Genomic DNA, 14,632 nt, shown 5'->3' on the forward strand with positions numbered 1-14,632 from the left:
CATTATATATATATAAGTCTGGGCGTCCCTGCTAAGTGATAGAACATTTATATATATGTATATATGTATTTATATACATATATATATATATATATATAAAGCATTCGTAGAAAAAGGAAGTGACGTTAAGAACTGAAGACTGCAAAGAAATCAAAACAAAGCAATAGTATATATATATATATATATATATATATAAAATAATAACTATATTATTCTTTTCAGAGGGTGTGTTGTGGTTTTGTAATTCGTGAATCACACTAAATAAATAAATACAGGAAGTGAGGCACTGTCTTCGTGGTTACTGAGAGTAAAATAGCACTCGAGTCGTTGTAAGAACTCGGTAAATTACACGAATCAACACGCTAAAGGGAGATTGGACGCAGTTTTGGGACAAACATGACAAAATATTATTATCATTATTATTAAATAATATTTTTATGCTAATTAGTCTGTGTGTTTTTTAGTGGTTTTAGTTGCTCTCTGTATTCGTCTAATTCGTTGAAAAAAATAATGACCAAACCTGTACCGGAAGTGGCGTAAAGATCAACATGGCAGCCGTTAAATTTTTCCATCATTTTTCCTTGTAGGCACCCACGTCGCGTATGCAGGGAACAAAATACCATACATTTTTAATGACATGATAAATTATGAGTCCAGAAGGAATATGAAAAATCTATCATTTTGACTGCATTATATTTTTACTCGGTATTCAGCGACTGTGGACTTATTGTAGCATTCAGTCGTTGGGAAGTGTTGCCTGCAAGTACAAATTTAGGGATACACGACGATATGTTAGAAAGTCAACGCAGTGGATCAGCCGGAGCCGAACTATGAAGATATTATTAGAGAAAGGTCGATATGGAGTACATTGTGGTGCTATATATTTTCCAAGTATGTATGTAGTATGAAGAAACGGTGTATTATGAAGTGATTTAAGAGGCTCCTCGACTAACATGGCAACCGTGAGGAGGATTCACGCGTGGTCGTCCCTCCTGCACCGAGCCTGCACACGCAACAGCCGGGCAGCAGCCTCGCTGGCCCCGGCGTGGACCAGCTGCATTCCCCGGCACGGAGACGCCCCCGGGCCGCAGCGCAGCAGAGCGTTTGGCCTCTCTGGATGCACCCTGAGGCGCTCTGACGACTTCACCGAGGACAGAGGTGGCCAAAGTACTCATTTACTCAAGTACAGTACAGAGTACAAAAAAGGAGCAAAATTAACATCCTGTACTGTCAAATATACTAGGACAGAACCTTTTCGTTGAAACAACTTAAAAAAAAATAATAATAATAATAATTTCACATTACAACTTTACCTCGGAAAAATCGGACTTTTTCTTCATCTCACAAAAATAATCGATTCCAGGAAAAAAATATGCCGTTTTCTTGAAATGCGAAATAAGATTTTATTCTCAAAATATATATATTGTCTTTTCAGTCATTTAAGACTTTCTAATATTGCCTCTGAAGATTAGTTGGAATTTATATCTAATACCCGTTTTGATGACGACGAAATAAAGAGTACAAAGTACAGATTTCTGTTTTCACGTCGGGAGTAAAAGTAAAAAGTCTGAAAAGTAAATACTCAACTAAAGTACAGATACCTTAAAAATCTGCTAAAGTAACACAGTATTTGTACTTGGCAGGTTTCACACAGCACGATGATGACGGAGATGAGGAAGAAGACTCAATGGAGGAGCAGGAGGCGGACGAGCTCTTCCGGGAGCTGCAGCCCCCCACGGCTCTGGCAGGGGGCCAACACCGGGTCTTTGTGGTCCACCCGGATGTCAAGTGGGGAAGCAGGAAGCAGCACCTGACAACAGGTAAATAGTACAGTCAACACCCACTTTTCCCCCAAGTCGCCTATTTGTGGATTTATTTGAGAACCTCGCAGCCGAGCTGATGATGGCCGAGGCCGTGGCTCTGGTCAACACGCTGGACAAGTGGTCGGTGGTGGACGAGCTCATCCTGTCCACCAAGACCCCGGAGAAGAAAAAGATCTTTGGCAAAGGGAACTTCCAGATGCTCACAGGTATTTTGTGATCACGTCGTCCTTGCGTTTAACGTCACGCGTCATTTCTGGGAAGTTTGCAGTCAATTTACGTGGACTTGACATGTGACTCACGTCTTCCTTATCACCGTGTAGAGAAGATCAGACGGACGGCGGGCGTCACCGCCGTTTTGGTCAACGTGGAGCGTCTCTCGCCGTTGTCCGAGGTAAGGTCGTCTCTTACGGTCTTTCTCCGTGGGTGCTAAACGGGTTCGAAAACTTGCTGGGTCCCGAAGACCACTTATTGGGGAGACGTTTTTCCCGGTGCACGTTCAGGGATGTCGTGTTTATGGGATATGTCGCCATCATATCAGAGCTTTGAATTGGCCAAAAGCTAAGGTAGGGAGGATTCATGTGTGTTTTACTGACATTAATTCTGATTTTTTTTTTTTTTTTTTTGATAAAATTGACAAATGAAAATAACTGTATTTATCAAATTAAATAATTGGTTAATTTATTGATTTTTAATCATTAAATTAATTTGAATGGAAAATAAAACATTTCATATATTACTTTACCAATTTTTGTAAACAAAGTGAAAAATAGTAAAACTATTTTATGTACATTAAATTTTTTTTTCATTAAATATTTGGTTGTTAATTCATTGTCAAAGAAATTGTAAAGAAAGTAGTAATTTTCTTTTTCTTTTTTTTTTATTGGCATTCATTTTGCGGTGCTGAAGCAGACAAAATCTGAACGCTAAAGTACGCCAAACGTGTGTATCGTCCTCCAGAGGGAGCTGGAGGACGCGTGGGGGGTGAAGGTGTTTGACCGATACTCGCTGGTGCTGCACATCTTCCGCTGTAACGCCAAGACCAAAGAGGCCAAGCTGCAGATCTCGCTGGCCGAAATCCCTCTGCTAAGGTACGACCACGTCACAGCGTCTACTGGTTACGACTGGTTGATTTGTTTTCCATAAATCAATCAATTAGCTTTATTTACAGATATATTGCTCTGAAATATTGTTGACAAATTTGTCTAAATCGGTGTTGGTGAGCACTTCTCCTTTGCCAAGATAATTCATCCACCTCATTGGTGTGTCACATCAAAATGCCGATGAAACGGCACGCTTGCTTCTCGCACGTGTGCCTTCCTTCGGCCGCCCGCAATCCAAAGCTACTCTCTAAAATGTGCAGTTTTACTGCATCGAGCTGGATTAACTCGACCAATGAGACGTACTCCCCAAAACGTATTGAGACAAATTTGCGAACAATTTTTGAGAGATGGGCCTTTGGTGTACATCATTTAATTTTATTTTTTTAGATCAGCTCACGAGAAATTAGTATTTTCAATTACAATGCTGCAATAATATATATTTCAAATAATAATCATCGTCTCGGTGTGCCGTGAGTGCGTTGCAAGGGGCGGGACTTGTTTCCAGAGATGATGACGCAATCCGGTGTGCCTTGCGTGTCCCGATGTCGAATCCAGATGTCCTAAAATTGTTCTACGCCAAGTTCTTAATGTGGAAAAGATCCACTCAAAACTGTAGATGATGACGTTTATGATCATATTTTATACTGTAGCTTTTTGTACACAGAGCTAATGAAATCAAATGCGTAGCTACTCGTTGCTAGAAATGAAGGTGGCGGCGGCGGCACACGTTTTAGTTTGCCACATTTACCCCAACATTTATTTACCAGCATATTTGTAGCTTAATAAGCTAGAAATAACTATTTCAAATTCCTTCCCACTCAGGTGCAAGCATTCTGTATGCGAATATCTTTCGGAGAATCAAAGTTCATAGGCTTGAGACATCCAGTGCACAATATCGGTTTGTCCGGTAGAGCGTCTGTTTGCGCTGCTCTTGAAATCTGCAAGAAAGAATAGTAATAAAAAGGAAGAGAAAAAAACAACAACAACATTCAGTTAGGGCTAAAAATACTTTCCGACACATTCTGAAAGTCTTAAAATACCAATTCTTAATTATACGGCAGGTGCCGGCATTGTTATAGATGGGAGAAATATCCAAATAATGTCCAGCATACGCAGAACACTTATCTTAGCGTGAACTAAACACAGTGCAACAAGACAAATGAAAAATGGGATCTTTCTCAACGATATACGATACATACCATATATTTTTCTTCAGTCGGAAGCGAAGGCACATTTGATTCTAGGGGTTCCTCTTTCGCTGAAATATCTGAAGTTGTGTTCTACATACAAGAGAGTTAACAAATTAACCTTTTGATCAGGCTAGGTAGCTTTTAGCTAAACTCATATTTCAGACCTTCACTTTTTAATACTCGCTTGACCGCAAAACCCTTTGCGGTCATTGTCCATCTGCGCTGCGAAGGGCCGCACGGAAAAGTGACAAAAAACCCGCTCTATCTACCTGACCTGAACCCAATTGAGCATGCATTTCACTTGCTGACGACAAAACTGAAGGGAACACGCCCAAGGAACCGGAGATGAAATCCAGCATCTCGTGATGTTTTTGCGCTCCAGACTTCAGGCCGCATCTGACTGCAAAAAATTTGCAACCAAGTATTGAGGCATAAAGTGAAAGTTGGGTTTACAATTGATCATTTCCCCCCATTACTTTTAGTCCCTTAAAAAGTGGGAGACGTCCATACAAACTGCTGCAATTCCTACAAATTATAGCTGAAAATGTGCTGTTAAAGCAAATCTTCAAATCCGCTACGGTGGTGCGTTGAGCTGCAGAGATGAGAATTGTGTCGACGTCCCAATATCTACGGACCTGACTATCTATCCTTCAGCTATTGAATGAACACAAATCTGAGCTGTGCTTCTCAACCATCTACTATACATACCACAGGTTTTTCTTCCGTCTTAACCGTGGAAACATTTGATTCTATGGGTTCCTCTTTCGCTGAAATATCTGCGGTTGGGTTCTAGATCAACGAAAAGAAAGTTCAAGTAACATATTGATCAGGCAAGGTAGCTTTTGGCAAAACTGGCATGTCCACCAAAAATTCTTACTATTAAATTGAGTCGAAGAGTGAAGCGGACTACATACACGTCACTGAAAAGATCTCGTCTCTTCAATTATACTTCAGATTTGATAAGTAACAATGGAGCAGATGCAAGACGACGATCCCTCAATCCCAACATGACAGCTGAACATTCCGAAACTAGTCATTTCCCATATTCCGACAAAAATGATAATAATCAAGCACAGGTATATATATATATATGCATGTAAACACAATAACTATCGCCTTTGTGATTAGAACATTTGACCTCCACCCAAAAAAAAAACAACAACCCAAAATTACAAAGACTGTTGCTGATTTTACTTTACAATAATAATTGTTTCCGTTACCGGTGTCCTTTTTTCCACAATCCACACATCGGTTGCCGAAATGGTGCCCGTTTTCTTCACACATCGCAAAACTCCATGCGTTTCCTAAAATGAAAAAAACCAAAACAAAAAAAGAAAAAGGAATAAAACGTGTAACATCAGATTACAGGTGCCCGTTTCAGAACTTTATGACGGCTTATGAAGTCAAACACTTAAAATGCACGCACTACCCACCAAAAAATATATATATATTGTGACAAATTTAGAAAATTGATACGCAAAAACATTCAACCGGATTGCTATTAAGATGGAGGAGAAGGAAAGTTGATCCTGAAGTTGGAGACAAAAAAAAAAGAAAAAAAATGTTAACTCTAAAATTCCTCATACAGTCGTTATAGCAGCTGGGAGTAAAGGTGCGACTGCGAACGACATAGGACGATGTTGTTTTGTAACACGCAAAAGCGACAGAAAAGGGGGGAAAAAAGACATTGCCTGAGTACTTCGCTCCCTCCTCAGCATCCTTGCACGCACGGCCTCGTCGACTATCGGTATCAGCTTGCCGTGAGCAAAAAAAAAAACAGTCGGCGCAGCGTGTTCAACAATGTTTTTTTTCGTAGCTCGTAGTCCGGGATTTAAGTAAATAACACAGCTGTTAAATAAAACTCTAGTGGTGGCGAAGGCGGAGTAGAACTCTTTATTGAATGAATCGAGCCTACCAAGAACCCGGAAGAGAACCGGAAGTCCGGCACGCACAACCCAACGTGTGAGTAGAGGAAATGTTTTCAACGTATTTTTTTTTTAGGATAAATACGTTGTATATTTAAGTAAATAACAGCTGTTAAATACGACTATAGTGGTGGGGACGAAGGCTGAGTATTACGCTTTATGGAATATATCGAGTTTACGAAGAACCCGTAAAAACGAACTGGAAGTCCGGCACATACGAACCAACGTGTGAAACCCATCAACCAACATTTGGTTCCGCGTGGGTATAATGGCAAATCACCACAATACAATATGCACGTTTAAAATCTGATAAAGTTTCGACATCTTGGCTTTTGGTTCCCCCTAAAATGAAATAAAAAATAATATATTTACACACATGATGAATAACAATCATTAAATTCAATTTAAAAAGTACACAAATATACTGATCATAATAATTTACACAAATGGATCATAAAGAAAAACAGCAGAATACACATTACAATTATTTAAATGAAATTACAGTCAATCTGAACACTGCAATAATAATGTACTTACATTAAAATACATCACAATTAAAAAATAATTATAGACAATTCACCCACATGGATCTTTACAACAAATGATAAGGTTAACAAGAATCATAATACATAAAATAATGAAATACAATATAAATAAACAATTCATCTACATGTATAATAAAGAGGACAACATAACTAATAACAATCAAATTATTCAAATGAAATAAAAGTCCATTTTCACACTACAGTCGGAATACAATATAGTACATATATTCCGTGAACTAAAAACAAGAAAATGGCAGCAAATGTAAACTCCAGAATAAGACTGTCGTTAAAGTGATGTTCAAGGGTCAACCTTTTCCTCACAGGTCGCGTCTGAAGAAGGAATTCCTCGGCTTGGACCAGCAGGGCGGAGGCGCTCGTTACATCGGAGGCTCAGGTAACCAGCGTCGCAAACCCACAGTACTCGAGTATAGAACTGCGCGCGCCATTTCACATAATTCGCCCGTCAAAACAAAATGAACTGTTTTACTTCCTCGGTGTCATCATGTGTATTACAAGGTCTCAGGCGGGAATGGGGAGCATGACAATGTGCAATAGTGTGCACACCCTCATATAACGGGGCATGATGTGGCCGCGTTGAGAATTAACCAGTCGCGTTCCAACTGCCCCAAATCAAGTTCAGCTGCTCTCGTAGGGTTTGTTTGACATTGACTTATGACCGCCTCTTTGATCTGGGTGACGGGCGCAGGCGAGACGCAGCTGGAGGTGCAGCAGAGGCTGCTGAGGGAGCGCGAGATGAAGATCCGCTCGGCGCTGGACAAGCTGAGCAGGAAGCGCCGACTGCTCCGCTCCCGCCGGAAGCACAAGGAGTTCCCGCTGGTCTCCGTGCTGGGGTACACCAACTGCGGTGAGAGCCGACCTGCGCACGGTCCACCGGGACGTCCGCTCCAGTGCGCTTTTCTTCGTTTGTTCATTTCGATCCAATACACGTTCCGTATCACGTACGGCGTTGCGTCTCCAGGTAAAACGACGTTGATCAAAGCGCTGACGGGCGACGCGGGGCTGCAGCCGCGAGACGGGCTTTTCGCCACGCTGGACGTGACGGTGCACGCGGGCCGGCTGCCCGGCCGCGTGACGGTCCTCTACGCGGACACCATCGGTTTCCTGTCGCGGCTGCCGCATCGGCTGATCGACTCGTTTGCCGCCACGCTGGAGGACATCAAGCACTCGGTAGGTCGCTCCGCCGAACTGAACATTCGCGACATCATATGCGCGGACTGGATTGGGAAAGAGCGTACATCGTTTTGGCCTGGAAAATGGAGAATATATAGAGCTGTGAACACATTTTTCATTTTCTGCAAATAGATGCTCTACATGAAAATATCATTTTGGGGAATTTGGGAGTTGCGTTTTCAAGAGTTTGTGGAATAAAAGACAAATGTTTGCATTACTCAAACATTTGTACCCATAAATAGCATCATTAGACAAAACTAATTACTTTGCAGTCATTGTTTTATTTTTTCCTAAGCTGTAGATGATTTTTTTTAAAACATTTTTTTCTTACAAAGATCATCCAAAAAGTTGTATTAACAAATGTTTACGAATGTTTTATCACTTAAAATTTTTTTTTTATTATATATACTGTATGTTTTTAACATTTTCTGTTTTTTGCAAAATTCTATTATGACTCCTGTTTTTTTTTTACCAAATATTCTTACTTAATTTACCTTAAAATGTGTCCTGGTTATAAATGATTTTGGACCTGAAACCCTTTGGTCAAAATAATCAACAAATGTATACAATTTTAAAATGAAATGTTAAATATTATAAAGTGTACATTCTTTTTAAAATTATAAGTAAGTACTGTGATTTCGTTTCATTAGAATGTTAAAGAAATAAAATTCAATTATTATTATAATTTTTTAAAATTACAGAAGTTTTAGAAACTTTCCAAAAGCACAAATATTTCTATATTTGATCCTTCTGGAATGAGCAAGTTTCCGCAATCTTCTGGCTTGTCCACGTTTGTCAGGACGCGTTGATTCACGTGCGCGACGTGAGCCATCCGGAGAACGTCAACCAGAAGGCCAACGTGCTGAGCGTCTTGAGGGACCTCCGCGTGCCCGACGCGCTCATGAACTCCGTGATTGAAGTCCACAACAAGATCGACCTCATTGACGAGTAAGAGCTTTTTCTTTGGCTTTTTTGTTTTTTTGTTTTAAATCAAAATGTTATTTTATTTTGGTCACGTCAACCAGGCAAAAGTCAGGGGAATGTACAAGCCATACTTTTGGTCTCTCGCTTCCTTTTACACTTGTATGACTAATAAGAAAGTTAGAATGTGACTTGAAGCCGTGCCTGTACGCTCAATAACAGCGTTACCATGGCGACAGTTACTATTTAGGTCTTTTAGGACAGCTCGAGTGAGTTTGGAAAAGAACAAACAAACAAAATAACTCTGAAGACACTAAGATGCATTTTTGTTAATTTTCACAGAAAAGGCGTAATAAGCAGTGGGAGAAAAAAGAGAGATGTTGCAAATCATTCAACTTCGATGGGGGGCATAGCGGTAAAAAACATTTTGGCGTTAAAAGTGTGGGGGAAAAAATGGAACAATTATTACTTTTGGAAGAGTAACGACTGGCCAAAAAAAAAATCAAATACTCATATTAGTAAGTTTAATTGATTTTCAAAATGAAATTCAGTCTTTACCATTATTGATCAAATTCTACAGTATGAAAATGGACTGGTTTGCATGACTTCCAATAGGACAAAGGTAAATCAAAACATTCCGTCATGTTTTTCAGCTACGAGGCGACGGAAGCCGACGCCGTGGCCGTCTCGGCCCTGGAGGGGCGCGGCCTGGAGGCGCTGGCGGCGGCGGTGGAGCGCCGCGTCGTGGCCGCCACGGGCAAACGCGTCCTCAGCCTGAAGGTGGACCTCAGCACGCCGCAGCTAAGGTGAGGCCGGCGCAATTCGGGACGGGACGGCGCTCGATGAACTTTGCGGCGGTCAGTTGGCTGTACAGGGAGGCCGCCGTGCAGGACGTGAGCGTGGACGCCGACGAGGGCTCGGCCGTCGTCGAGGTCGTCATCGGCAACGCCGCCTACGGACGCTACAGGAAGATGTTTGGCTAGCGGCGCGCGCCATGAAGATTTGATGCTAACACCCACGACTGATTGTATGTATAAAAAAAAAAAAAAAAAAAAAAACCTAAATAATAAAATGCTGCCATTATTACATAATTGCACCACGTGGTTGCTGCTCGTTGCTTTCAGTGTCAAAATGTTCCTGAACTTTTTTTTTTTTCCTTCTTTACAGCCAGCACGTAAAGTTTGCAATATAAATGAGACAAGAAATGTGTTCATTACAGAGGGAGTATTGTGGAGTCTTACACTTCATGGTTATTTGTAAAGATTATTTGATTAGACTTTTTAAATTTTGATATCAAATGTTATATATATATTATGTTGTTAACATTTAACAACTAAAATATGCATTAAAAGCAGCCAGGTAATTAGTACATTTTCGAGGCTCTATTTATATTTTTGTTTCTGGCTTGGACTAAAAATTAAAATTTTAGTTTTGATTTTATTACATAGGTATATTCTCTTCATATAGATATTTTATATTTATCAAAAGTGTGAAATAACAACCAAATTATGTATTCATTTTAGAGGCACTATTATTGATTGTTCAATTTGTTGACATTTTTATATTTTGATTTTATATATAAACGATGATTTTTTTTTTTTTTTTTTTACATTTAACAACTCAAGTAATAAAGTGAATTTTAGACTGAGTCAAGTGTTTCTTGCTTGGTCAGAACAAAGTCAATTTGAGTTATTTTTTTTGTATTCCATATTTGATTCGTATATATTTTACACTTATCAATGGAAGTGTGTCTTAATTCCAACCTACTGAGAGCTGTTCCTAATATTGCGACCACCAGGGAAACCAAAACATTCCCAATAGTAGCAGCTCTTCTTATTCACTCGTTAGGCTGCAGGATTTAATTAATCACGTTGTTGCATGGCTGTCGATACAACGGATGGATGCACGAATCATAGTGAGCGCTATCCCTAATATTGTGACCACCACGGGAAGCAAACTTTGACATTAGCGACTCTCGATATAATAAAGATATTGTTCAACGAACAGAGTCGATTGGCCGGCGCGAGTGTCCGCCGCCGGGCACTCGGGCTAGCATCCGTTTTCCGCGCTCCGCTTTTTGTCCGTCAGCAGTTTCCCGTTGAGCCCGACGACGAGGGGGCAGAGCGGCAGCGGGCCGACAAAGTCCCCGGCGATGATGTTGAGGCTGCAGGGGTCCGAGCCGGGGGTCTGCTCCTTCACCCACTCGCTCAGGCTCTGCCACTGGCCCCGGCTCAGCGTGCGCAGAGACTCCTTGGGGTTGGTGATGATGTACTTCCTGTACGCCGTCAGGTTTAGGCCCGCCACGAAGAAACCCTCTGCGGAGGCAAACACAACGACCCCAGTGAGGATTCGCGGCACAGAAAATGGATGGAATTTGAGACAAGTTTTTTAAAAAAAAACATTTTTTTTTTTTTATCTATTCAGTTTTTGGGCGCCATTCCAGCCATCAATCCGAGCAACAGAAGTCCATGAATTAGCCGCTCCCCAATAATCCAATAATGATCCCGAGAGGAGAAATTCAGGTGTTACTGCAGCACACAGCAGATTATTTAAGAAATAAAAATAACAATAAATTTGTATTTTTTTTTCAATACATAGTAAGAAAGTGATAATCACGTTCACTCTTCTTTTCGACTGACGCTTAATCCACTCAAACAACGGCCGCAGAGAAGAAAGCAAAAATCATCAGTCCAAGCCACTTGCCCTGTTTTCGAAATTGCTCAAGCTTCGGTCAAAGGACGTGGACGAGTTTACTAGTGCGCCGTCTTCTGCCACGTGGACGAACACGTGTCGGCGTGTTTCGGTAGCACAGGTATGACGTGGACTCACCCGGCCGTCCGAGCTGCTTGTTCCACTCCAGGAAGTTGATGGCGGCGCGGGCCGTGCGCTGGTTGGCCCACCAGTAGGGGATGCCGGGGAGCAGCTCGGCGTGTCGAGAAGCGACGTCGGCGTCGTACGAGAGCAGGACCTGACGGCCCGACGACCACAGACGCCGCAGGGACCAGTCCGCTTCCTGTGCGGGGGGAATAAAGACATGCGTTACGGGAACGTCTCGTGCTCCAAAGCGTACCGCATCGTGTATGGCAAGGGCTCACCTGGCGCAGACAGAGTTTGGATCCAAAGATCTTCTTGAGATTGCATATGAAGAAGCGATGCAACGCGTCGCTGAGCCCCTCAAAGTGTCGGCAGGCCAGGATGACGACCTCCTTGGGGTGACCCTCCAGCCAGGAGGCCACGGACCACAGCGTGTCCTGATCGGGCAACGACCAAGACGACAACGCGATTTGACCTTAGTCCCGTAGCCAATGTTTCGGGCAGCGAGCGCGCAGCGGCCCTCACCAAGACGGTCACGTGCGTGTACAAGATGTGCGTGAAGTACAACTCGGACGAACTGTCGCCCGGTTTGTGCGCCACCCGCAGGTCGAAGTATCGAATGCCCATCGACAGCTGGTCCTCGATGCAGCGGTCCTGTTTGCAGAGAAAAGATGGAGGGGAAAAAAATACATAATAATCATATAATATGATGGTAGTCACATATTTTCCAACGTTATTAACTGATATAATTCTCGTGCTGAGAAGTAAAAAAACAACAACAACAACAAAAATCACGTTGCATTTTTTTTTTTTTTTTTTTTAATCAACGGCTACCTAGTGTTGGCTACTTTTAGGCTATAAAAATATTACAAATACTCTAGTGGAACAGATGTCGTTAATATCTATACAAAGATCGCAAGTCTGCCTAGTAGCGTAGTAGGGGTTGAACAACTACAGATTTTTTGTAGTCGATTCATCGATTATGTCGTTGATATTTTTCAGCACAGTACAGCGATCTTCAAATGTTTTTGGCGGCGAAGGTGGAGTTTTACTTGGTCCCGCCGAAGCTGGCGCGGCTAACCGCGGAAACGGCGACTCAAAAGTCCTCAGTAAATTGGCCGATCGGAAAATTGCCGATGCCATAAACACGTCATTAGCGATTAGTCGACTTCAAGTTTTCAATGTCGATGGGAAGTTGTGAAACGTGAAGTTGACTCGTCGATGAATCGGTTCAACCCCGAGAAAGTCCACATATCTGTTTTCAAATATAGGGGGTACAAATAACAAGTTGTCCGAAAAATAAAGCACCTGCGTGGTGGCCCATTTAAAGACGGTGGGCCTGGTGAGGCAGCAGCAAAATTCATCCAGCAACCTGAACAGGTCGGACTCGGACCTCACCAAGGGGGAGGTGATGTCCAAGCAGTAGCTCATTGTGTCATGACTTCCTGGAAGACACACACACGCACACCCTGAACAGCTAAAACTGGTTTACTGTTGTGACAATGATGTAATGCGAAAGGAATGTTTTTTTTTTCCCGTACTCTCTCACACCTCTGTATCGGAATTGATTTGTAAACCAAGTATGTGCTTTTAAATGACACAATTACATCGGATAGTTGTGAGGTAATGCACGGGTAATTGAAGTTTGTACAACATCATATTTTGTGTTATCTTTTTTTTAGTTACACGAGCAACAGCTCACGTAGTTGTAGTCATGTTGTTATCAAACATTCTAAACAAATTGAAGGCATACTTGGGTTATTTGTAGCATTATACAACCCCAATTCCAAAGACGTTGGGACGCTGTGTTAAACAGAATACAATGATTTGCAAATCATGTTCAACCTATATTTCATTGATGACACTACAAAGACCAGAAATGTAATGTTCAAACTGATAAAACAATTGTTTTTAGCAAATAATCATGAACTTCGAATTTTAGGACGAACATGATTTTCAAATCCTTGTATTGTTTTGTATTTATGTTTAACACAACGTCCCAATTTCATGAGAATTGGGCTTGTCGATGACTGGGTGTCCCTTTTTATACCCATTGTTTGAAAGCGAGTGATTTGGGACAGTGATTAAAGAGACAGTACCAGGTATGGCCAAGTGGGTCAGCGGGACGTCCAGCAGCTCCTCCGGCAAATTCGACATCCAGTCCTCGCACCAGTGCTCCATGTCGGAAAGCTCCTCAAAGTCGCTGAACGCGGAACGGCGTCGACGTAAAGAGCTTTTCCCTCATTTCACGCTCGATGAATCGATCGCGTTCGATTATTTCATCCTGTCCCTTTAAGAGATCCGAGGTCGAAGAGTAAACAGGAAGTACTCGTTTGTAGCTTCCTGAGAGAAAATCAAAAGCGCAATAACTCCACGCTTTTAGTCAGCTGGCTTGTCGCTAGAGGTCGACAAGTGGTCTTGTCACAGCGACATCGTCCTCCTCACTAAACAGGAGGACGATGTCCAGCATGGAGCTCTTTAGTTCCGGGCTGGTCTGACAACTTTAAGCTACGGCGCGTCCAATGCACCGGTGAGCTTTACTTCCTGGAAGGGCCACGCATGCGCACTCAACGTGACCAAGATGAAAAAGCGACAAGATGGTTCCCTCACGTCGCGCTCGTTAACCGTAATCGGGAAATAAATGGTATCGCTTCAAATGTGCAGAGGATTTCTCGGGACGACATTTCTATTGGTCTCGTTCCGTGCAATACAAATAATGACTACTGGGTAAACATTATTCTTGTCCTTGGCATTTCTTCTACATAAATGTCAAATTTTGAGGGTGAAAATCCTATCACGAGTTTAAAAGCCCTCAGAGATTTATGAAAAATCATAGCTAATTTTCTTTTTCTATGATTTATTTTGGAATGTACCTGTACATAATTACATTATTATAACTTTTATAGTGCACCACTGACTTGTCTTATGACACCAAATTACGAGTAAGATAACCAAATTGGGGTATGCCCTCGACTAACCGCGGGTGCGAATCCCCTGGTTATTAAAAGAACCAAATTCCCACTTGCATTAGGCCCCCACCTCTATAATACCACATGTGGACATTCGCTTTACATTTTCATTCAAAAGGCCCATTTCCACTGGCGCAGCGGCGCAGCGTATTGT

The 14,632-nt window shown here is 41.9% G+C and overlaps 2 protein-coding genes and 1 long non-coding RNA gene across 5 annotated transcripts; 1 reads left to right on the top strand and 2 right to left on the bottom strand.

The window, feature by feature from the left end:
- The first annotated feature begins 269 nt into the window (after nucleotides 1-269).
- On the top strand, nucleotides 270-9,786 carry gtpbp6 (GTP binding protein 6 (putative)). Of its 2 annotated transcripts, XM_061778254.1 has the most exons (11): nucleotides 283-1,158; nucleotides 1,644-1,820; nucleotides 1,892-2,029; nucleotides 2,144-2,214; nucleotides 2,781-2,911; nucleotides 6,907-6,977; nucleotides 7,290-7,448; nucleotides 7,563-7,771; nucleotides 8,574-8,722; nucleotides 9,349-9,501; nucleotides 9,558-9,786. In XM_061778254.1, the coding sequence occupies exons 1-11, from the start codon at nucleotides 954-956 to the stop codon at nucleotides 9,676-9,678; spliced, it is 1,584 nt and encodes a 527-aa protein (XP_061634238.1). In that variant the 5' UTR covers nucleotides 283-953; the 3' UTR covers nucleotides 9,679-9,786. The 2 variants fall into 2 exon arrangements, with proteins under 2 accessions (XP_061634237.1, XP_061634238.1); XM_061778253.1 differs by having other exon boundaries at nucleotides 270-1,158; nucleotides 7,290-7,771.
- LOC133480370 (uncharacterized) lies at nucleotides 1,672-6,923 on the bottom strand. 2 transcript variants are annotated; one of them, XR_009789249.1, is made up of 7 exons: nucleotides 5,547-6,923; nucleotides 5,334-5,417; nucleotides 4,822-4,902; nucleotides 4,123-4,203; nucleotides 2,123-3,861; nucleotides 1,885-1,965; nucleotides 1,672-1,810 (listed from the first exon to the last, which is right to left on the bottom strand). It is a non-coding gene; the product is annotated as an uncharacterized LOC133480370 (long non-coding RNA). The 2 variants fall into 2 exon arrangements; XR_009789248.1 differs by having other exon boundaries at nucleotides 5,334-6,923.
- si:dkey-66a8.7 (PI-PLC X domain-containing protein 1) lies at nucleotides 9,725-14,595 on the bottom strand. The gene is made up of 6 exons (XM_061778261.1): nucleotides 13,609-14,595; nucleotides 12,818-12,954; nucleotides 12,035-12,163; nucleotides 11,791-11,946; nucleotides 11,525-11,708; nucleotides 9,725-11,010 (listed from the first exon to the last, which is right to left on the bottom strand). Exons 1-6 carry the CDS (start codon nucleotides 13,688-13,690, stop codon nucleotides 10,745-10,747), a joined length of 954 nt encoding a protein of 317 aa, XP_061634245.1. The 5' UTR covers nucleotides 13,691-14,595; the 3' UTR covers nucleotides 9,725-10,744.
- Nucleotides 14,596-14,632: the final 37 nt, after the last annotated feature.

This window comes from Phyllopteryx taeniolatus, chromosome 7 (assembly GCF_024500385.1).
Source record: "Phyllopteryx taeniolatus isolate TA_2022b chromosome 7, UOR_Ptae_1.2, whole genome shotgun sequence".
Taxonomy (NCBI): Eukaryota; Metazoa; Chordata; class Actinopteri; order Syngnathiformes; family Syngnathidae; genus Phyllopteryx; species Phyllopteryx taeniolatus.